A 24,513-nucleotide genomic window follows, 5' to 3' on the forward strand; every position below is an offset into this window, starting at 1 on the left:
TAAAAAAATCTTTCAATCTAGTTCAGTCTCCACCAATTAGTCAATTGCCCTTTAAGTATTCCTGTCAGTTGCTGGTTCCAGTAGTAGATTTTGCTCCTAGTAAGCCATGATTCTGTGTTCTGCCTGTTCTGATATTGCCTGTCTCTCTAGTTTTTGTGGTGGAGATTTGCCCTGTCACTTCAATTCTCTGATGGCTCTAAGAAGGGTTATTGATTTTCAGTTTGTTCAGTTTTTTTGTTGTTGTGAGAACAGGAGTGATAATTTCCAAGCTCTTTACATGTCAGATGGGAAACCAGAAGTCCCTGTCTATTGCACCTGTATGGAGGAAATACTATGTGATGGTATGTTCATCTCTTCCCAATTTCATGATCACTGATGTCATATTGGTAGTTTGAAATTTACCATGGTGGGAGAGTTTATACTATAGAAATTGGCAAATACTACAAACAAGGTCTTAATTTGTTTTGTTGATTGTCAAGAAAGTGATCAAGAAAATGTTAATAATGTAGATTAAGTTTAAAAGTGTATCATATCTGTAGCCATTACATTGTCAAAAGCACAAAAAATTGAAATATTTTTGCAGTATTCAAAAACTGTTATCCAATTCAGCAAAGATGTTGCTCAAGTCACTAACAAATAAGTGAAGTTCCAACATAAGTCTCATTGTTTCACTTTCATCTTATTAATGCAAATGAAAATGTCAAGCAGAAATCAAAGCTATACAGGCATCCCTCATTTTACTGCACTTTGCCTTACTGCACTTTGCAGATACTGTTTTTTACAAATTGAAGGTTTGTGACAACACTGCATTGAGCAAGTCTACTGGCTCAGACTTTTTTCCAACAGCATCTGCTCACTTTGTGTTTCTGTGTCACATTTTGGTAATTCTCGCAATATTTCTTTTTCATTATTATTATATTTGTTATAGTGATCTGTGGTCAGTGATGCTACTATTGCAAAAAGATTACAACTCACTGAAGGCTCAGATGGTGGTTAGCATTTTTTAACAACAAAATATATATATATATATTTTTTAATGAAATCCTTTAGTTTATTTATTTTTGCTGTGTTGGGTCTCCGTTTCTGTGCGAGGGCTTTCTCTAGCTGCGGCAAGCGCCACTCTTCATCGCGGTGCACGGGTCTCTCACTATCACGGCCTCTCTCGTTGCGGAGCACAGGCTCCAGACGCGCAGGCTCAGTAGCTGTGGCTCACGGGCCCAGTTGCTCCGCGGCATGTGGGATCCTCCCAGACCAGGGCTTGAACCCGTGTCCCCTGCACTAGCAGGCAGACCCTCAACCACTGCGCCACCAGGGAAGCCCCCCAAATATTTTTTAATTAAGATGGTAGTTTGCATTTTTTTAGCAACAAACTATTTTTTAATTAAGGTATGTATATTGTTTTCTAGACATAATGCTATTGCACACTTAATAGACTACAGTACACATAACTTCTTATGACTGGGAAACCAAAATATTCGTGTGACTCACTTTATTGCAATATTCGCTTTATTGTGGTGGTCTGGAACTGAACCCACAATATCTTCAAGGTATGCCTGTATTCATTTGTCAAATGGCATCATAGGTTGGTTCTTGATTCAAGAGTTTGGCAAAAGTCAATGAAAGCATTCTGTGAGAATCAGTTGGCTATGAGAAATTTACGATAAAGAATATTGTATATTTTAATTTTTGTAAATTGCATGCTATACATCCTTTCTATCAGTAAATTTTACAATAAACTTATGTAAATATACACATCACTGAACATGGAGTTGGGGATAGTTATGAATAGCACACCATCCTTTCATATTTTAGTTTGGAGACTATATGAATGTTGGGGAGAAACTGTTTTAAAAGTAGTAAATGGTAATGTGTGACATGACTGAAATATGACATTCACAAGCACAAAACAAAAAAGATCAAACCATGGAATATCATCACAAGCAAAACAAAAAAAAAAAAGAAAAACAAAACAAAACAAAAAAGATCAAACCATGGAATATCATCCTGTACCCAGAATAAGTAGCCTTACAAGTGTGAGTTACAGGGAATGGAGTCCTATTTAAAATTTTAAAAAAGGACAGGAAAGTTCCTCTGGTCTAAGATTTTGTCAATTGTTCTTTAAGGGCAATGTATCTGAAAGCTAACATCTTTTACAATAAGCATGTATTGAACACCCACCATATGTCAGATGGTGTTCTGTTCGGGATGACCCTTATGATCACACAGCTAGTTAATACAGTAACTGGGAAATTTTAGGACATTATACTAAGTGAAATAATCCAGTCACAGAAAGACAAATACTGTATGATTCCACTTATACGAAATATCTAAAGTAGTCAAACTCAAAGAAACAGAAAGCAGAATGGGAGTTGTCAGGGCTGGGGGTAGGCGGAAATGGGGAGTTCAATGGGTATAGAGTTTCAGTTTTGCAAAAAGAAAAAGTTGTAGATACCTGTTGCCTAACAATGTGAATATAGTTGACACTACTGAACCATACACTTAAAAGTGGTTGAGATAGTTTAAAAAAAAAAAAAGAATAGCTGGGCTTTGAAACCAGACCTGAATCAAAAACTCATGTTTAGCAATTATGTAATCACAGCTGCCTACTTTCAAATAATTTCATCTTCAGTCAAAGAATATTTCCTTTCTCTGATTTACACAGGTCCCCCTTTTCTGTATGGCAGGGTAGCAAGCCATTGGCTAGCAGCTGCATTGCCTGAAGCCTGTCAGATACCAGAACGTTTTCTTGGAAGATTGGTACACAGCCACCATCGCAAATTCAAAATGGGGTCATCAATCCAAGAGATTTAGTGGAGAAACAAACACAGGTCAGAGAAATAGGCAAGAGGAGTCTGGGAGAAATAATTTTGGCTGTTTAAAAGACAAAATTCATGATGACATAACTGAGAACGTGCTTTTCTATTAAAAGAAAAAAGTCTGTCATGGAAGAGGTTTGAAATCATAATATTTTTAATGTTATAACTTGAAGTATTTTTTCCTGAATTCTTACAGAGTAAAACAGAGCTAAAGCTAATTATAGGCAGTATATGGCAGAGGAGGGCCTGGAGTGGAAGAAAATACTTCTGAGAATGAATTAGAATCAAACTGAGTGGGAACAGCCATGTCTAGAAGTGACAAAACTCAAAATATTTATTATAAAAGACAAAAGATTCTAATATTACCCAAATTTAATCAAGGTGAATTGACTGTTCCAGAAAAGCAAGAGTACAGCTTGCTAGAATGGAAAGAACAATGGAATCAGACTTGATTTTAAAATCTACACTGATAAGTGGTGTAGTGTAGGACAAACTACTTAATCTTCCCAAGGCTGTTTCTCTACTGTAGGTTGTTGTGAGCAGTTGTTTGACAAACACTTATTGACTACTAGGGCCAGGACTGACTGCGTAGGTGCTAGGGATACAAAAATGAAGATAGTATTGTACTTGCCATCAACTTCAATATAATATAATAAATATTATGAGAAAATCTACTGAATGTTTTCTACGTGCCCAGTACTAATATAAATGCTTCAAACTCATTAAATCTTCATTTAAACCTTTTCAGAAACTAAACCACATGTACTACACCATTTACAAGAGGCACAGAGAAGTTAAGTATCTTGCCTAGGATCAAACAGCCCTCAAAACAGCTGGGATTCATCTTGACAGGTGGCAGGAATTTACAAATCTGTGCATGCGCAGGGTGGGAGTGGAAGCTTTCCACCCGGAAGGAGTTCACCCGTTCGTAAAATAGGGATTAAAATATCACTACCTCTTGGGGTTGTATCAATTAAATGAGATAGTATATTTGAGTCAGCATTGTGGTAAGCACTAAATTATTTCCATTAATTTCATTTTATTCCTTTAAGTTGGCCACCGTGGCGAAGGAATGTTTTCAAGGCTTTAGCTACATATTGCAACGCGGCTTTTCAAATGGGTAATTTATACTGCTACCAACAGTGCGAGAGCTTTCCGGTTGCTTTATGTTCTAATATACGGTAGGGCTACTCTCTTTGATTACTTTTCTCAGTTTTTGACAGTCTCACCCCTTTTCTCTGTTAAGTTCGCCATCTGCCCAGTTTTATACCGTCACCTACGTCACAAGCGAAGTTCTCCGAGGAACCGCCCAGCGGCGCGTGAGCGGACGCCGCATTCAGCTCTGCTCAGCGCGCGAAGGCAGAACCCAGTTCTCGCGGGAAGAGACGTGGTTTATTTTTGAACGAGAACTCCTAACCGCACCTTGCCTCTCAAGGGTCACATGACTGGCGCCTGTGTCCTCGACGCAAGGTGTTTCCTGCCGCCTGTTAACTCGGCTGCAGAGTGACCCGAGGTCCGTTCCGGAAGTGGATTCTTTAACTTAGCAACCCGTCGGCGGAAGCGTGTCACAATCCAGCCGTCCTCCCCTGGCGGAAGTTTGTCACGTCGCAGTTGTCTCCGTACAGCGGATGTGTGTCGCCGCTTAGGTGACGCTGGGAAGTGCTTGCAGCCGCCGCCGCTGCCTTTTGGTTGAAGCACTATGGAGGGAGAGAGAAAGAACAACAATAAACGGTGGTATTTTACTCGAGAACAGCTGGAAAATAGCCCATCCCGTCGTTTTGGCCTGGACCCCGATAAAGAACTTTCTTATCGCCAGCAGGCGGCCAATCTGCTCCAGGACATGGGCCAACGTCTTAACGTGTATCCTTGCGGCCTAGGCCTTCGGCCTTGGAGTAGGTCCCGCCCTGTTTGGGCGTCCAGGCTTCAAGGTCTGTCAGACAGAAGGGAAGAGGGTGGGCAGGGACTGGATGTCTAGTTAGGAGAGCCTACGATGGGGCGAACTGAAGTTAAGTGTTCGCTGGAGGGAAGCGAGGCCGAGTTAATTTCCCGCTCGCTCACCCGTGCCATCAACCTTGCTGGGAACGCGTATCCTTTCCGCTTTGTGTTTTAACTCCTCTTCCTCGTAGTCTGTTTTCGGTGTGTTCTGATCTCCTACTCCGGTGACTTCGAGATTCTGCTTTTCTACTATGCCCTAGGGATCTGGTGGAGATTTCACTGTTGATGGCTGCCTCTTGAACTTAGTGTGTAAAGAGAGTTTTGAGAAATTTCGATACCTGAAGGTCTTATAAAGAGAGTGGTCTAGAATTAATGCCCCAGCTTTGGCTTAAAATCCGTTCCTTCCCCTTACTAGTTGTTTAAGAAACCTGTCGAATTCTTGGTTTTCTTGTCTGTAAAATGGGGGCGATAACTCATGAATTTGATTTCTGTGCCCAACACAATGCTTGGCACTCATATGTTAAAGTAGCTACTGTTAAGAGTTTTATAGCATTTCAGAGGAAGGAAGGATGTCAGTGTAGATTTGTAGGGATGTAGACCTACAGATCTAATGTTCTAAAAAACCTTTTATAAAATACTGTGTTTTAAAGTTACTCAGAGTGCTAATGTATATTCGTTTTCCTCATATTTCAGAGATTTAGTGAATTTTTTTTTCCTTTTAAGTGTTTTTGTTTGTCAGAAAACCTACTCATTTTGTAGCAGAGAAAGCTATATAAAGTTCTTTCCACTCAGGAAATGAAAATTTATTCTTGGGTGCAGCTTCCATTTAAATGTGTTGCTGGCTGTATGTTTGTGTCTTAAGGTTGTGCTCACTTCGAAAGTGGTGTCCTCTTTGGTGCCTGTATCCAGTTTGTTTCCTAAGCATCCAGTCAGTACTGAGTTAAACCTTTTTCTTTTTTTTTTAAATCCTGTTTCAGTGCATCCTAGCACTTGCCTTTTTACATGTGTGTTATTAAGGTTGTTGCCATTGTGGTACTGTCTCATCTCTGTATATCCCACATTGTTTTCTGAGGTCTTTATAATAAGACATTCAAAAGTTTCTCTTTTCAAGGGAACCCTTGTACACTGTTGGTGGGAGTGTAGCTTGGTGCAGTCACTGTGGAAAACAGTATGGAGGTTTCTCAAAAAGCTAAAAATAGAACTGCTGTTTGACCCAGCAATTCCACACGTGGGTATATATCTGAAAAAAACAAAAACACATATTTGAAAATATACATGCACCCCAGTGTTCATAGCAGCATTATTTATAATTGCCAAGGTATGGAAGCAACCTGAATGTTCATTGAAGGATGAATGGATAAAGAAGATGTGGTATATATACACAATGGAATACTACTCAGCCATAAAAAAGAATGAAATAATGCCATTTGCAGCAACATGGATGGACCTAGAGATTATACTAAGTGAAGTAGTCAGAGAAAGACAAATATCGTGTGATATCATTTATATGTGGAGCCTAAGAAATACAACAAACTAGTGAAAACAAAAAGGCATATTCACAGATATAGAGAACAGGCTAGTGGTTACCAGTGGGGACAGAAGGGAGGGGCAAACTACTGGCTGTAAGTTAGGCTATAAGGATTTATTGCACAACAAGGGACTGTAGCCAATATTTTGTAATAACTGGAAATGGAGCTCTTTAAAAATTAAAAGCAGAAAAAATGTTTTTCTTTTTAGTGAGTATCAAATAACTCACTGAATGAATATCAAATCATAGTGTTTCTGGTCCCAGGGATCACCTTATGAGTGCCAGAGAGAAGTAGAACTGAAAAGGTAATTGCTGGAGCTTAGAAGGTGAGGAGATAAGTGGAGACATACCTAGGGGGCAGATCAGGGAGAGTGTTGTAAATCATTTGAAGAGATATCCTGTGCAAGGATATCACCTTGGCAGGATTTTCAGTAGGCAAGTAACAGGTTTAGGTCTTACATAGTTTTGTTCATATTCCTTCTTGATCCACATGCTGAGAAGCTTTGCTTGTTTATTAATTCAGCAACTTTATAGTGAATATCTGTTACATATAAGACAGTGTGTTAAGTGTCAATTGGAAGTTAATTGATGAAAGAACAGATTTGCTTTTTAATTCTTAGAGGAAAGTATGATTTTCTTTTTTTTTTTAAAGTTGAAGTATAGATGTACAACGTTATGTTAGTTTCAGGTGTACAGCAAAGTGATTCAGTTATACATATATATACATAGTCTTTTTTTTTTTTTTTGCCACACCACACAGCTTGTGGGCACTTAGTTCCCCGACCAGTGATTGAACCCAGGCCCACGGCAGTGAAAGCACTGAGTCCTAACCACTGGACTGCCAGGGAATTCCCTACATATTCTTTTTCATATTCTTTTCCATTATGGTTTATTACAGGATATTGAATATAGTTCCCTGTGCTATACAGTAGGACCTTGTTGTTTATTATATATATAGTCATTTGTATCTGCTAATCCCAAACTCCTAATTTATCCCTTTTCCCCCTTTGGTAACCATAAGTTTGATTTTTGGGTCTGTGAGTTTGTTTCTGTTTCATAAATGAGTTCATTTGTGTCATATTTTAGATTCCACATTTAAGTGATATCATATGGTATTTGTCATTCTCTTTCTGACTGACTTAGTATGATAATCTCTAGGTCCATCCATGTTGCTGCAAATGGCATTATTTCATTCTTTTTTTATGGCTGAGTAGTATTCCATTCTGTATATATACACTACATCGTCTTTATCCATTCATCTGTTGATGGACATTTAGGTTGTTTCCATGCCTTGGCTATTGTAAATAGTGCTGCTATGAGCATTGGGGTGCATGCACCTTTTCTTTCTTTTTTTTTTAAAATTTATTTATTTTATTTATTTATTTTTGGCTGTGTTGGGTCTTCGTTGCTGCGTGCGGGCTTTCCCTTGTTGCGGCGAGTGGGGGCTATTCTTCGTTGAGGTGTGCAGGCTTCTCATTGCGCTGGCTTCTCCTGTTGCGGAGCACGGGCTCTAGGTGCACGGGCTTCAGTAGTTGTGGTGCATGGGCCCAGTAGCTGTGTCTCATGGGCTCTAGAGCGCAGGCTCAGTAGTTGTGGCACACGGGCTTAATTGCTTCACGGCATGTGGGAATCTTCCTGGACCAGGGCTCGAACCAGTGTCCTCTGCATTGGGAGGCGGATTCTTAACCACTGCTCCACCAGGGAAGTCCCTATTTTTAGTTTTTTAAGGAACCTCCATACTATTTTTCATAGCGGCTGCATCAATTTGCATTTCCACTAAGAGTGTAGGAGGTGTCCCTTTCTCCACACCCCTGAGAGGTAAGTATGATTTTCATTTAGGGGCATCCACTGTGCTTGGCTGCATGGTCCTTCTGGGAGGATATAGAGGTTGTATTTTTGGGAATTGTACTGCCCGTCTGTTTTGGGACCTTAACTTGAACATTTTAGCTCACAATTGACCATCAACACTGCTATAGTGTACATGCATCGATTCTACATGATTCAGTCCTTTACACAGTTCCATCGAAATGTAAGTATAATTTTTATATATGGTGTAATCCTTTTGTGATTAATCTCAACTTCATATTTCTTTTATGGTTGATCTTTGCTGCTGAACTGGGATTTGAAGTTTAGAGCTTATGATTGATCACTTTCATTATGTGTCACACTGCTGTTCTGAATCCAGCCTTCTAGTTTTCCTGTGAAGTGTCTAGCTAGTTGTTTAGCTTTAGTGCATCCTTAGAGTAGGTGGATTCTCTAATAAAATAGATTATTGAACATTTAAACTTAACGTTTTTGGATTGGGAGAGTAGCATTAAAGGGGGGTAGCATTACACTTAATTTAAGTGTGATTTTTGAAATGTTTAATAATAATATGGGCACAGGAAAACAAGTGAATGTTAAGTCATTTACATTTTCTAAAAACCTTTGATAAAATTCCCATCAATGACCAGTTGGAAGGGGAAGGTGTGTTATGTGATAACTGGGGGATGACTTTTAAGACAGAAAAAAGAAAATAATAGTAATAAAGGGATTTTTTTTTTTCTGGACAGAATTGTAAATAGTGCTATTTTCAGTTTTGCTACCTGAAATGGTCCTATTTAACATTATTGTAAATGACTTGGAAGCGAGTGCATAGTGATATCCCAGTTGCAGGTAAGCTTATATTTGTTTAATAAAATCACAAGGTAATAGGGCTAAACTTGAACACTTCATATGGATTTGTGAGTCAAATATTTCATTATTTTTTTAAGAAAAGGTTACGTTTTGAGAAAAGGTGTTTCAGACTTTTCCTTAGGATGATAGTTTTTTTTTTTTTTAAATAAATTTATTTATTTTTGGCTGCATTGGGTCTTCATTGCTGCGCTCAGGCTTTCTCTAGTTGTGGCGAGCGGGGGCTACTCTTCGTTACGGTGTGTGGGCTTCTCGTTGCGATGGCTTCTCTTGTTGTGGAGCACGGGCTCTAGGTGCCCGGGCTTCAGTAGTTGTGGCTCGTGGGCTCTAGAGCACAGGCTCAGTAGTTGTGCACGGGCTTAGTTGCTCCACCGCATGTGGGATCTTCCCGGACCAGGGCTCAAGCCCATGACCCCTGCATTGGCAGGCAGATTCTTAACCACTGTGCCACCAGGGAAGTCCCAGGATGATAGGTTTTGAATTTTTATGCCATAGGAAGAGAAACTGGAAAGTTAGATATTGCTCTTGTAAGATATTGGTGGACTCAGTATTGGGAATAATTGCACAGGAAACCCTTTAGAGTGTGGATTAACTATTCCCAATTTTTGCTGATTATTCAATCAGTTGGGCTGTCTCCTACCCTTAACCTCCCTACCTCCTCTGATTGCAAGGAACACACTCTTAATAAGAGAGAGAGAAGCATTTAATGAGGCTGTCTGATAGCTCTAGAATAGAAAGTAGTGGATAAAGAATGGAATTTGAAGAGGAAGTCCATAAGTTGTCTTGCCCATTATGAAAGTTTTCTACATTTCTTTTATTATGGTAAGGGTTTGAAATCCAGGGTGAACTACATCTCAAATCAATTTGTCCACTCTATGCATATGTATGTGTGTGTGTATGTATATTTCCCCTATTTTTACCTTTTAAATTATATCTTGTTTTATTTTCTATGCATTTATCTTAGCAAGGACAGAGACTCACTTTTCTGTGTATCCTCTAAAGCACTTTCAGTAAACTTGTTGAATGAATGAATGATCTGGTAATTATCCAATATAAAGAGATTCTTCTGGAGTTTATGACCTTTTCCAAAATGCAATGTTTTTTGTTTTTTTTTTCTGCGGTACGCGGGCCTCTCACTGTGTGGCCTCTCCCGTTGCGGAGCACAGGCTCTGGACGCGCAGGCTCAGCGGCCATGGCTCATGGGCCCAGACGTTCCGCAGCATGTGGGATCTTCTCGGACCGGGGCACGAACGTGCGTCCCCTGCATCAGCAGGCAGACTCTAAACCACTGCGCCACCAGGGAAGCCCCAGTGATTCTTTTAGTTTGAGGTTATTGGTCCTCTTTAGAGAATTGATTTTAGGCACATTCTGGAATTAACAGATGAAAAATATCACTCCTTTAGTATGTTAATTCTAAGAGTTTAGCTGTGATGAGTCCAAATTCAAATTTGAGGGGACTTAATACATTGTTGTGGCATTGAAATGTAGTATGTAGTGTGAAGTGCTCATACATTTTTCTTGTTATTTTTTCTTATTACAAAGGTAGTAGGTGCTCATGGTAAAAATTAAAACAGTACAGAAATGTGTAAGGCAGAAAGTGAAAGCTCTTCTGTAATCCCATCCTCCAGAAGTAGTAACCGTTGATAAACATTTTGGTAATAGTGTCTCAGACATTTTTCTGTGCATATAGTACCAGCATTTATGGATTTCTATAAAAATCACTTCTTACTGTACCACTCTTACACAATTGCCTTTATTGCTTAACAGTATGTATGTATTGGACATTTTCTTATTGGTTTCTCATTTTAAGTGGCCACATAGTATTTATTTGAGTAGTTACTATAATTTATTTTACCAGCTCTCTATTGGTGGATATTGGGGTTGTTTATAGTTTATTGTATTATAAATAATGTTACATAAGTTAGTCTGGTACATATATCATGCATTTATATGACTATTTTATAAATTCCTATAGGTGGAATTGCTGTGTCCAAGGGTATGCATTTAAAAGTTTTTTTGTGTCAGTTTGCTCTACTGAAAGATTATGTCAACATACATTGTTTCTAGCACTGTGGGGGAGGGTTCTTTCCTCTGCATCCTCACTAACAACAAATACTCATTATTTCAAGAAATATTAAGTTCTAACTACTTGTCAAGCACTAGGGCTAGAGTGGTGAGCAAGATAGTGGAAGCCCTAAGTTATTTTCTTAATTTACATTTCTTCAATTAGTGAAGTTGAACTTCTGATGCCTATTGGTCATTGTTCTTGTGAAATTGAAGAATTATCTGTTGTTTCTTTTTGCCCCTGTTTTATTTTTTTTGATTTTCTCATTTAAATGAGCTCTTTATATATCAGAGCCATATGTCATGTGCTGTGAATACTTTTTTCGTTTTGTTGTAACTCTTCGTTTATAGTGTTTTCAAGCCTAGAGTTCTTGCCTTTTTAAAAAAATTTTAAAATTTTTGTTGAGGTATAACATAAAGTAAAGCACAAAAGTCTGAGGTTTGCAGCATGATTACTTTTTGCATTATATATACATAACCATCATTCATTTCCAATACCTTGGAAGGTAGAGAAGCTGTCTTTTGATTGACATAAACTTTATTTCTTAGCAGACATGATTAAATGACTGGTTTATTCTCACTTAAATCCTGGCATTGCATTTACTCTCTTTTTGAGAAGAAATTCAACCTCATTAATTGAATTTCTGTATGTACTGTCCTAAAAGTTTTCAAGTGGGGGAATGTAAAAGTAGTGGTGAGCAACTTGGTGTGTGTGTATTTATTCTGTATTTTATAATATTTGATATACAGGTGTTGTCTTTTAATAGCTGACAAATTTGGGTGTATATTATTCTCATTAGCTGACTCTTAAAAGGTCAAGTTTAGTGGTTAAGAGGATGGGCTCTGGAGTCAGACTTGTCTGGATGCGGATCCTTGCTGTACTGCCTACCAGCTATATGCCTTTGAGCAAGTTACCATACGCCTCAGTTTTCTCATCTCTTTGGGGTCAATAATAGTGCCTACCTCATAGAGTAGTTAGTAGGATATAGGTGAATTAATTTACAAAGTGTCTGCATATAGCAAACAAATAAGTATTAGCTAGCATTATTATTGTTCTTTTAAAATGGAGAAAATCTTATACTCCTACCTGGAATTCCTCTGGGAAACTGCCTTTGATGGGAAAATAGTTTGATAAGCTAGCTTGGTATATGATTCCATGAGGAGCTATGAGTATTTATATGGTTGATTGGACAAAAAGGAGGTTGAAATTTATCTCTTGTGGTCTTTCACTTAACAGATATTATCTTGCCTTGTAAGCCATTGTTTGTATATCATATTTTAGTTAGATTCTTTCAAATATATTTTTAGCCTCTTGAAAGCAAAGTTGTAGGCTTAAAATCTTAAGTGTTGTCTCTGAGTTGTCCTTTTCCTTTTCCCCTGTGTCCAATCAGTTATAAAGTCCCGTTAATTTTTATAGTGGTACCATTTTTTCTTCCCCTATAAATATATATTGTCATCATAAAGTTAAAAGAGGACAGGGACTTCCCTGGTGGTGCAGTGGTTTAGAATCCACCTTCCAATGCAGGGGATGTGGGTTCGATCCCTGGCCTGGAAGATCCCACATTGCCACGGAGCAACTAAGCCTGTGCGCCACAACTAGTGAGCCTGCGTTCTAAAGCCCACGAGCCACAACTACTGGCCCGTGTGCCACAGCTACTGAGCCCATGCTCCACAACAAGAGAAGCCAGCGCAATGAGAAGCCTGTGCACCGCAACGAAGAGTAGCCCTTGCTCACCACAACTAGAGAAAAAAGCCCATGTGCAGCCACAAAGACCCAATGCAGCCAAAAAAAAAAAAAAAATTGAAAGAGGACAGATTAAAGGAGAAAGTGATGGTTTCCCTATAACTCGGTGTTCAGAGATAATCCTGTTAACGTTTTGGTGTATATTCCATTAGAATTTTTTTCTCTGTATGCAAATACATATATTTACTGAAAACCTATTTGTTTTCCAAGGTGAAAGCTGGGTTTCTTTTTTACTTTATTTCTACTGCTAGTGCCTACTCTAAACTTTATTTCCTAATGCCTGTGTTATCATTATTGTTGTTTTAATATTTATTTGTTTATTTTATTCATTTATTTGGTTGTGCCGGGTCTTACTTAGTTGTGGCAGGCAGCCTCCTTAGTTGGGGCATGCATGTGGGCTCTAGTTCCCCGACAAGGGATCGAACCTGGGCCCATTGCATTGGGAGCACGGAGTCTTAACTACTGTGCCACCAGGGAAGTCCCTGCCTGTATTATTAAAATTTTCTCTTTAATAAAATTAACTTTTAATGTATCTATCCTTTCCTTTTAGTACCACCTACCACTGGATTAACCTTTCCAAATATTTCTTAAACTCTGCATTTTTTTATCTAAAATCTGTAGTGTCACTCTCTTCTTAAAAATCTTTTGTGTCCCACATCACTTTATTTATATCTTTTAACTAAACTACTCAGTTTAGTGTTCAAAATGTGCTTTATGCCCCGATTTCTCACACATTTGTTCGTGCCCATTTTCCTCTGGTTTTTCTTTGTTTATCCTAAGGTCTAGTAGAATATATGTAGCAAGCTCCATATATAACTGCAACAAATATGAAGGAAGAGAATTGTTACTCTGAATTGAATTTGTGGAGAAAAATCTATTCTAGCAAAGTATAACAGATAACTGCAGGGATACAAATAAGTGTTAGAATGCATGTCAGTTCTACTCAGTAAATAGGTATTTCACTTTTATAAAATTATTTATTGCTTTCTTTAACTCCTGGTGAATTGTAGTTCATGCCATTGCCATCTTTGATTCACTGAAATATTCTTAAGGTTCTAGAGACGTTGTGCTTCCTGAGGTTTCCCAGATCACCAGGCTATGTTTATGTCCTATTGCTCTAATTTCTTGTTTAGTGTCTGAGTTTTCTGTCTGCTTGTGTATTGGCTTGACTTTTTTATTTTGGCTGTGCTTCGAGGCTTACAGTATCTTAGTTCCCCAACTAGGGATGGAACCCCGGTCCTGGCAGTGAGAGTGCCAAGTTCTAACCACTGGACCGCCAGGGAATTCCCTGGCTTGACTTTTTTTTTCCCCCTCTAAGTACCTTCTACTTATAAGCTGTTGAATATAATACTATACTTTGAATTCTTTTTTAAAGATTTGTGCTCCTCTCCATATGTAAGTATAATTGAGGTAATTCGCATACAATAAATTTCCTCCTTTGGGTGTACAATTCACTGGTTCTTAGTATATTCAGAGTTGGGCAACCATCACCATGATCTAATTTCAGAGCATTTACATCACCCCAGAAAGAAACCCCTCATGCTTTAGCAGTCACTCCCATTCCTCTCTTCTCCCAGCCCCCGGCAACCACTAATCTACTTCTGTCTCCATGGATTTGCTGATTCTGGACATTTCAGTTTACTCCTTTAAAAAAAGTATATAGAGTGCTTTGATAAAACTTAATAATCTCATTTTAAATAGAAAGCTGTCTATTTACATCTAGTGGTTTCTTGAATAGGTAGCTTTTAATGAGAGTTTGTTGAAGGATTGGTTTTCAGAAGTGGACGTGGTTAATGGATAGGAGAGGAGAAGATAATTAAGTAGAGGAGGAGAAAGCATAAACAAGAGGTGACGAAGTTGAGGTAAGCAAAGAAGTTGGTTTAAGACTTAGTTCTTTTTTAGATCTACCTTACTCTAGAAATAAACAAATAATAAATGTGATTTATTTTCTCTTCATCCAGTCTGTGGCTCCAGCAGCCTTATTTTTAGCAGCCAAAGTAGAGGAGCAGCCCAAAAAATTGGAACACGTCATCAAGGTAGCACATGCTTGTCTCCATCCACAGGAATCACTTCCTGATACTAGGAGTGAGGTAGGGGATTAATTACACACATCTGTTTTTCTTAATTTATTTTGATCATAACTTAGTTTTTTAACTTTGATTTACTGAAGTCTGAATTGGGGCTGTTAAAGGAAGTTTTAGTGTTTGTTTTTTCCTTAACAAAAACATCACAGAAATTTATGGCAAAAGTTAATTGTATTCATTCTGGTAAAATTGGAAAATGCAGAAAAAGAAGAAAATATATTACCTAGATGTAATTTGTACCACAGATATATAAATGAACCAGTATTTCCAGCTTCTTTTCTATGAGTAGCTACACATGTATATATTTTATACCTGCTTTTTTCACTTACTGTATACCAAATATTTTCCCATCAATTCTCTGCTTCCTTTAAATATTGATATCGTATTTTGTCATATACATACATATATTTTAACCATTTTCTCTTAAGATAATTTCCAGCTTTTAACCACTATAATATCACTATGAAGAAAATTCTTTTAGATTTTTTGTTAATGAATTTTTTTTAAGTGAATCTTGTCACTGGTGCATGTGTGCTTAACTTTTTAAGAAATTACAAGTATGCTCATTATAAAAGAACCCAAATACTAAAGAATCATTTAAAGTCAAAGGTAAAGCTCATCTCCCCTCCTTCTCCTAGGAGGATACTGCTGATTACAGTTCAGATATATATTCTTCCACACCTTTATCCTATGTGTATACATATAGCTTTTTTTCCCTTTCCATCCTTCCTTGACCTTCTAAAGAAGGGAAACTCTCCTGGCTTTAGAAATCAGTGATTGGGGAATGATGAGTTTGGAGAAAAATTATGGATTTCTGTTACTAGATTATTTGTCTGTTACAGTGGGTGCATGAGTCATCCATTATCAAATTAAGTGGAATTGTGTGTTCTTCTGATCATATTGGGCAAAGTGGTTGTGGGGACGGTTTGTTTTGATAATAGCCCCTTATTATGTAAATTAAGTGTTTTGCATAGTAGTGTCTTGACTTACTTTGTTTTCTCTTTGGGCTGCACCAGTAGTTTTGTTGAAGAGCTGTTGGTCTGGACTTTTATTTACGTTAGAGACTACTAACTGCCACTGGTCTATAGAATTGACCAAATAAAATTTTATTTTAACAAAATAAAACAAAAAATAAAATCCCTACTTTATTTTTTTTTCTTTCAAGTATATTTACATGACTTCTCACCTGAGTCTCTCTTATGAGGTGACTAGGAGAATATACTTTCTTCACTATATGGAAAGGGGAACTAGCATAGTTTAAGTCCTTACTGGACTTATTCAGGGTCATAAAGTTCAGTGGAAAGTTAGCAGCAACGTAAGTCTCTTAACTCCTGGCTCAAATCTCATTCTCCTAGAGTTCTAGACCAGTGCTGTCCAATAGAAATATAGGGGAAGTCACATATGTAATTAAATATTTTAAACTTTTCATTAAGCTTTATATAAAAATCTTTACTTAAAAAATTAAGATTAATTTTAATATGTTATATTTTATATATTATTTTCTTTAACCCCAAAATATAGTCATTTCAGCATATAATCAATTTTAAAACATTATTAATGAAGTGGTTTACATTATTATTTCTTAACTAAGTCTTCACAATTCAGTGTGTATTCTACACTCATAACACATTTCAAGTGCTCGATAGCCATGTGTGGATAGTGGCTACAGTAATGGCCAGTACAAATCTGAAAGAATTTTTTGTTTGTCCCCTTTTCCTTTGAACCCATTTATGAATTTTAAAAATCTAGCATTACTCCAAAAGGAAGGTTTAACAGGAGTCAAATGTTTGAGATTGCCTATTGCCTGTAGGATTCTGTCTACATCATACGAACTTTAGAACCTAAAATGTCAGTCTGAAAATGAACTAGATCTCTGGTGCTTTTTCTGTAGCCATTTATAAATAAAGTGACATCTCTCACTATACCACTTTTTTTTTTTTTTTTAAGGAGAATCTGTTAGGAATAAGGGTTAATTTCAGTTCCTACTCTCCCTCATAACCCCACCCTTGCCTTTTGAGGCTTTGATTTCCCTTGAAGGTTGTTAGAATTTGCCTACACTTTATATATTATATATTGTATCTTTTTGGGGAATAATTTGTCTTCTCACCTGCAGGCTTACCTGCAACAAGTTCAAGATCTGGTGATATTAGAAAGCATAATTCTGCAGACTTTAGGTAAGTTTATTTTCCTTTAAAACATTAAAGAAATATGTACATAATGTAATGATTTTAAAATTTGCAAAATAGGAAATAGGAAGAGAATTTCTTGGGAAGGTTTTTGCACATTTTAGAGGTCATTTAACCCTGGCTTATACTACAGAGAGAATGCAGGCACGGCTGACCTTTGAAATAGCAGTTAGCAGGGGTTTTTTGTTTGTTTGTTTTATATTCTAGGATTCATGATTTGCTTGTTAAGATTTGGCAGTTTTTAACTTTGTGATAAATAATGGCAGAAACTATCTAAACAACTTTTTTTTCTTCCATGGATTTTTATAGTCTGCTTGTCATTATATTTAGATAACAGCATTTGTTTTTAAAATTGATAATCAGTGTTCAGAACAGTGGAGTGGAGGTGGAGGAATTCAAGCTATAGCAGTTGATGGGCTAAAGATCTGATGATGTTCTGCTATTATCTATTATTTTCATCAAAGAGACTGCCTTTAAAAGCTTAGCAAATATGGAAAATAAAGATTTTCTAGTTCTTTTGGGCTATCATTTTTCTCTTTAGGTAGGGGAGTATTTCGTGAGTTATGTTGGAAAGTTACTGGTAGGGCTGTATTTTTGCATGTACAAAACATACAGTGAATTCTTCAAAGTTTGTCTCTGAAGTTAGTTTCTGCAAATTTTTACTTTAAATTAGTTTTCTTCAAGGTAACCATATTTTAGGGGACAATGATATTTTTCTGGTGGAGTAAACTTTTATTAATATTTTAATGTGGAAACCAGTAAGATCTAATTAGCAAGAATCAATTATACTTTTAGAATAATTTGCATCAAGTAAATTTCTCAATAGAATTTTTTTTCTTTCTTTTTTATTTTAATCAGTTTGTCTCAGACTTTATTTTTATTTTTTAAATTTTTTGGCTGCGGCACGCAACTTGTGGGATTCTGGTTCCCCGACCAGGGATTGAACCCAGGCCCTCTGTAGAAGAAAGTGCCAAGTCCTAACCACTGGACAGCCAGGGAATTCCCTAGAATTTCCTTACTTGTACTGGAAAATTTTATTTGCATACTCGAAAAGAGAAATTTCATTGAAAAATTTAATTTATATACTCAAAAAGAGAAACTTCATTGAAAATTTTTGTAGACATACCGATCTTCCTTAAGTAATTTTGGTAAAGATCATTTAGAGTTAGATAAAATGATCAGTACTTACAGTAATTGAGATGATGAAAAGGGACAAAACTGAGGTAAGAGAGGAATAGGTTTCAAAATGTTTTCTCAAGGTTAAGCTTTCGAAGATAATTATTACATGAGTAATTGCTTCTTCCAACCATGTATTATATTCTGTTGTCCCTAAGAAAATGTTTTGTGTTTAGAAGTTTTTGGTAGCTCAGGGATCTTGAGACTGCATTAGCTTTATTATCTGAGTGGTGCCTTCTAGCTCAAAACATAAGCACCTTTGAAGATAATCTTAAAGAAGAGTGTGCTCCATACTTTGACTCTCTTAGCCTCTAAACGTCAGGTTTGGGACCAGAAAATGAGGGAGGCCTTCAATGATGACTCGGATAAAAGAAATATAAGATATTTTGAGTATCTTTAGCTTTTTAACCAGTTACCTTTTTTTTTTTAGGCTTTGAACTAACAATTGATCACCCACATACACATGTGGTAAAGTGCACTCAACTTGTTCGAGGTAAGGAATCCCAACTTGAGATGCTGTCTTAAATTGTTTTACCATTTAGAGGCTAAGATTTGCTCTGGACAAATACAGAACACAGCTGCTTTGGCCAAAATTTAAACTAAAAAACCTACCTGGCTTAAATCAAAATGAGTGGTTGGAGTTTTTCTGTTGGGTTCTTACAATGTTTTTAGGTGATCTCCAGATAAAGAGAGTTAGTTTCTTATGGATGTTTGTCAAAGCTGGGGGCAGATTTTGAAATGTCATCAAATCATAAGTATCTAACAGCAATTTTAAGGATGTCTTGGGGGTTAATTTGATTCTAGGGTTGATTGTCCTAGGCACTCTTAAGGCCACCCAGAGGGTCATCTAGAATTTATTTGAACTTATTTTCATCTTTGTTAATTCCCTGGCAGGACTTTTTTTTTTTTTTTTTTTGTGGTACGCGGGCCTCTCACTATTGTGGCCTCTTCCGTTGTGGAGCACAGGCTCCGGACACGAAGGCTCAGCGGCCATGGCTCACAGGCCCAGCCGGTCCGCGGCATGTGGGATCTTCCCAGACCGGGGCACGAACCCGTGTCCCCTGCATCGGCAGGCGGACTCTCAACCACTGCGCCACCAGGGAAGCTCAGGACTTGGTTTTTATTCCGATTTAACTTTAGTAGCTGTAATTGCACAAAACCTAGCTCTTATTTATTTAAATAGTAGTATCAAGGCTATCTAGACACCATTGTGCGTTTAAATGCCATTTTTCGTTTTGTAGACTTAACTGATTGACAATTGGCCTTATTTGTGTGTTTCATCTGAAAACTCAATTTTCCCTGAGTTCTTATATTTTGAAAGGTTTACACTAACAGAGATGGATAAATGCTAATATTTAATCTAAGGAAGGTTAAAATTTGCTTTGTTACCCAGAGCATTTTATTTGAAGGAGGAATTTTTATTTGTTTATTTATTTATTTTTAATTTATTTTATTTTTTGGGCTGCATTGGGTCTTTGTTGCTGTGTGCGGGCTTTCTCTAGTTGCGGTGAGCGAGGGCTACTCTTCGTTGCGGTGTGTGGGCTTCTCATTGCGGTAGCTTCTCTTGTTGCAGAGCACGGGCTCTAGGTGTCCGGGCTTCAGGAATTGTGGCTCGCGGGCTCTGGACCACAGGCTCAGTAGCTGTGGCGCGTGGGCTTAGTTGCTCCGCGGCATGTGGGAACTTCCCAGACCAGGGCTCGAATCCGTGTCCCCTGCATCGGCAGGCGATTCTTAACCACTGCGCCACCAGGGAAGCCCGAAGGAGGAATTTTAAAAATTGTAATATATATGAATAATTTATGTTATTTGCTAATTTTTTCCAGATATAGCAAGGTCTTCTGGATTCTGATCTTGCCTCCAAATTAGTTCATCCCCTAGCTTAGAATTTCTCAGTGAACCCTTGTATCAGGATCTCTGAGTTACTAACAAGTAAAAATGTTTGTTACATTCTTCTCCAAATGTGTTGAGTCAAACTCTAGGGAGGATGCCCAGGAATTGCATTTTAAACATGTACCCCTTATACCTGGTGTGCAGAATAAAGCTTAGGTCCCTAAGTCGGGAAGCAGCATAATTATTAATATTATAATTAAAAATCACTCAAACTGTTTTCTTTGACAGTAGAATGTAAACATCAGGTGGTCAGGGACCATGCCTGCCTCATTTACCACTATATTCTCTGCCTTGCAAATATTACATGCTTACTAAATACTTGTTTAGAATGAATGGAACTAATAACCTTCTCCCCCTCCCCCCTTTCTTTTTTTTAGCAAGCAAGGACTTAGCACAGACTTCTTACTTCATGGCAACCAACAGGTTTATATTTTAGTATTTTTCTCTTCTGTTTTTGGGATAGTACTTTACTTGCATTAGAATTGTCACTTTTTGATGAGTATATGGAAAGATGACAGGTCTTGCATTTAGTAAACTAGAAGCCAAAGATCTAGGCAAGGATTTCTGATACAATGTGTTATAGACAATTCTATGGTAAAGGTTGATTTTTCTGCAGTTTTCATGTGTACCTTAAAATTTCCATGCTGCTCTTTTAATTTGTTAAAGTGATATATTTATTTATTGCTGATCGTTTGATAGCCTACTTAATTCTGCATTTGTTACTTTGCTTTAACATATCCAAGAGCATAATTCTGAAAGTTTGTTTAAACTTGGGGTTCATTGACAGTGACTAAAATCTAATTTGGAGGATTCTGCTGTTACTATATTTTAAAAGACTCTGTTTTTCTTCACCCACGCCCAGATAAATGGGCATGTATATGTGTAAAGAGTTGTGATACTTTTTCTTTCTCCTTCCTTTTTTAAAGAAAAAAATTAATACATAACTTGTATTACCAAATGACTTGCTTATTCTCATCTCCAGTCTACTGGTTGTTCATGGAAACCAAAGATACTCCTAATGACTGTCAGGGCTAAGAAGTTCATTTTTATAGCCTGGTGGGAAAAATTTTAAAAGTAAACTGTCAAGTATATTGACACTTGAGAGAATGATTGTCTGTTCATTATTTTAAAGAGACCAGACCTATGATTGGCATGAGACAAGATAATTTTTAGAATATTTCCTTAGGTATTTGACTTAGGGATTATACATATCAAAAATCTTATAATTTTCCTTAAGTTCTGAGCTTATTCTCAGGATAATTAATCCTTATTTTAAAAAACTGAATGCTCAGTCTTTTATTTTTGTTTTTATTTTTTCCAGTCCTTCATTAGCGTGTGGATTAAATGATGTGTAGTCAGAAAAATTAGAAAAGTTGTTACCTGAGCCAGTGGGTTAATGGAAAAAATCATGTTGGGTGCTGGGTCAGAGCACTGGATATTTCTTGCCCTTCTTGCTCTCCAGTGGGTTTTTTATTTTTTTAACTTTTTTTTTTTAACTTTTTTTTTAAAGTAATGGAGAGTTTTGACTTTGGGTTCAGAATTGAGAGCTCATGACACTCTCTTGTTTCCTTCCCTCTGATGTCAGCCTGCATTTGACCACATTTAGCCTGCAGTACACACCTCCTGTGGTGGCCTGTGTCTGCATTCATCTGGCTTGCAAGTGGTCCAACTGGGAGATCCCAGTCTCAACTGATGGGAAGCACTGGTGGGAGTATGTTGACGCCACTGTGACCTTGGAACTTTTAGATGGTAAGTTTTAGAGTAAGGGACCTTGAATAGCACTTGCTCTTGATCTGTCACATATCTGGCCAAAGGTGACTTGATTTCAGATGAATATAGTTAGTTGAGGTTATTCTTATTTCATTACTTCTGCCTCTGAGTTTTTCTTAAATGTTCTAATTTCATTTGTAGAACTGACACATGAATTTCTACAGATTCTGGAGAAAACCCCCAACAGGCTCAAACGAATTCGGAATTGGAGGGTAAGAATTATTGCTGTCAGTTTGTGGAACAAACCATTTTCTTCTTTTGACCAAACCAGTGAAAATACCAGATATGGATATGTACCCTCGGTTTGGAATTTCCCTTTTTGTAGTTATGCAATAGTCATAATTTCAACTTCATAGCTTGGCTTCTGGCCCAGAAATTCATTGCTGTAGGCGACAGTGAGATTTATTTGGTGTTTTGCAACTCTTGTGATTTAGTCATTTGGTCAGCAACATTGGTTATTTTCTTGTGTGGAGACTGTTAAGGGGAAAAATTTGGCTTTTCTGAGTCACGGAATGTTGGCTTCTGGTATAGGAAAGATTCAGAGTTAGGAGATTAGAACTGGTATTATAATTTTGTCTTTGACATTACCTGCTTTTAAAAAACAAAATTTTAGAATTTTGTTTTTATATAGATTGCAGTCTAAAGTTGTATTTCAGATATTTTCAAAGTCTTATTTATGAATAGTGGAATTAGCACCATTTGTTGAGAAGACTGTCCTTTCCCCATTGAAAGGTCTTGGCACCCTTGTCAAAAATCATTTGACCATGTATGTGAAGGTTTATTTCTGGGCTTTCTATTCTGTTCCATTCATCTATATGTCTGTATGTCAGTACCCCACTGTTTTGATTACTGTGGCTTTGCAGTAAGTTTTGGAATCAGGAAGTGTGAGTCTTTCTGTTTTGTTCTTCATTTTCAAGATTGTTTTGACTATTCAGGGTCCTTTGAGATTCCATATGAATTCTAGGATTTTTTCTTTTTTTAAATTTATTTTGGTTGTGCAGGGTCTTAGTTGCAGCACACGGGATCTTTGTTGCGGCATGTAGGCTTCTTAGTTGCAGCATGTGGACTCTTAGTTGCAGCATGCAGACTCTTAGTTGTGGCATGCATGCGGGATCTAGTTCCCTGACCAGGGATCGAACCCGGGCCCCCTGCATTGGGAGTGTGGAGTCTTAACCACTGGACCACCAGGGAAGTCCCCCCACATTTTAACAGTATTAATGTTTGAATTAATGTTTGGATCCAGAACATAGGTGAGTTTCCAGTTATGTTTTACTTAATTTTTTTCAGCAGTGTTTTGCAGTTTTCATTGTACAAGTCTTTTACTTCCTTGGTTAATTCCCAAGTATTTTATTCTTTTTGGTGCTGTTGTAAATGGAATTGTTTTCATAATTTCCTTTTTAGATTGTTTATTTATGTAGAGAAATGTACCTGAATTTTATTTGTTGACTTTGTATCCTGTTACTTTGTCCAATTCATTTATTAATTCTAATAAAATCAGAAAAAATAAATTCTTTTTGGTTGAGTCTTTAGAGTTATCTACATATAAGTTCATGTCATCTGCAAACAGAGATAATTTTACTTCTTCTTTTGCAATTTGATGCTGTTTCTTTTTCTTGCCTGATTGCTGTGGCTAGAACTTCCAATACAGTGTTGAATGGAAGTGGTGAAAGTGAACATCTTTTCCTTATTCCTGATCTTAAAGAAAACTTTCAGTCTTTCACCATTGAATATGATGTTCACTGTGGGTTTTTTATATGTGACTTTTATTATGTTGAGGTAGTTTGCTCTTTATGTTCCTAGTTTGTTGAGTGTTTTTATCATGAAAGTGTGTTGAATTTTGTCAAACGCTTTCTCTGCACAAATTGAGATGATCATGTGATTTGTTTCCTTCATTCTGTTTGTGTGACATATTACATCAGTTGATTTCCATACGTTGAACCCTCCTTATATTCCAGGAATAAATTCCACTTGGTCATGCATGATATGTAATTTTTTTTAAATGCCACCAAATTCATCTTGCTAGTATTTTGTTGATGATTTTTGCATCCGTGGTTATAAGGGATATTGGCCTGTAGTTTTCCTTTCTTGTAGTGTTTTCTTCTAGCTTTGGTATCAGGGTAATGCTTGCCTCATAGAATGAGTTGAGAAGTGTTTCCTCCTCTTCAAATTTTTGGAAAGTTTGAAAAGGAGTGGCATTACTTTGTTAAATGATTGATAGGATTAACCAGTAAGTCTTTTTTTCCTTTGGAGATTTTTGATTACTAATTCAATTTTATTTATTTATTTTTTTAAATTTATTTATTTATTTTGGGCTGTGTTGGGTCTTCATTGCTGCACACAGGCTTTCTCTAGTTGTGGGGAGCGGGGGCTACTCTTTGTTGCAGTGGGCAGGCTTCTCATTGCAGTGGCTTCTCTTGTTGCGGAGCATGGGCTCTAGGCGCTTGTGGGCTCAGTAGTTGTGGCTCGCAGGTTCTAGAGTGCAGGCTCAGTAGTTGTGGCACATGGGCTTAGTTGCTCCGCAGCATGTGGGATCTTCCCGGACCAGGGCTCGAACCCGTGTCCCCTGCATTGGCAGGCGGATTCTTAACCACTGGGCCACCAGGGAAGTCCTGATTGAATTTTATTTCTAGCTGTAAGTCTATTCAGA

At 37.3% G+C, this 24,513-nt stretch overlaps 1 protein-coding gene across 5 annotated transcripts in view; it reads left to right on the forward strand.

Annotated features, from left to right (window-relative positions):
• The first annotated feature begins 3,644 nt into the window (after window positions 1–3,644).
• The window catches only part of CCNT1 (cyclin T1), a 38,192-nt gene continuing 17,323 nt past the window's right edge, over window positions 3,645–24,513 (forward strand). Inside the window, exons 1-8 of one of the 5 annotated variants that reach the window (XM_019934519.3) lie at window positions 3,645–4,676; window positions 8,227–8,308; window positions 14,722–14,850; window positions 16,958–17,018; window positions 18,637–18,699; window positions 20,474–20,519; window positions 21,682–21,845; window positions 22,008–22,078. In XM_019934519.3, the coding sequence (XP_019790078.1) occupies window positions 4,516–4,676; window positions 8,227–8,308; window positions 14,722–14,850; window positions 16,958–17,018; window positions 18,637–18,699; window positions 20,474–20,519; window positions 21,682–21,845; window positions 22,008–22,078 (777 nt within the window). In that variant the 5' untranslated portion in view covers window positions 3,645–4,515. Of the gene's footprint in view, window positions 4,677–4,748; window positions 4,902–8,226; window positions 8,309–14,721; window positions 14,851–16,957; window positions 17,019–18,636; window positions 18,700–20,473; window positions 20,520–21,681; window positions 21,846–22,007; window positions 22,079–24,513 lie in introns of those variants that run through there. The other 4 variants (XM_019934517.3, XM_073788745.1, XM_019934518.3 and 1 more) reach the window with 4 other exon arrangements.

The sequence above is a fragment of the Tursiops truncatus genome, chromosome 11 (genome assembly GCF_011762595.2).
Source record: "Tursiops truncatus isolate mTurTru1 chromosome 11, mTurTru1.mat.Y, whole genome shotgun sequence".
Lineage (NCBI taxonomy): Eukaryota > Metazoa > Chordata > Mammalia > Artiodactyla > Delphinidae > Tursiops > Tursiops truncatus.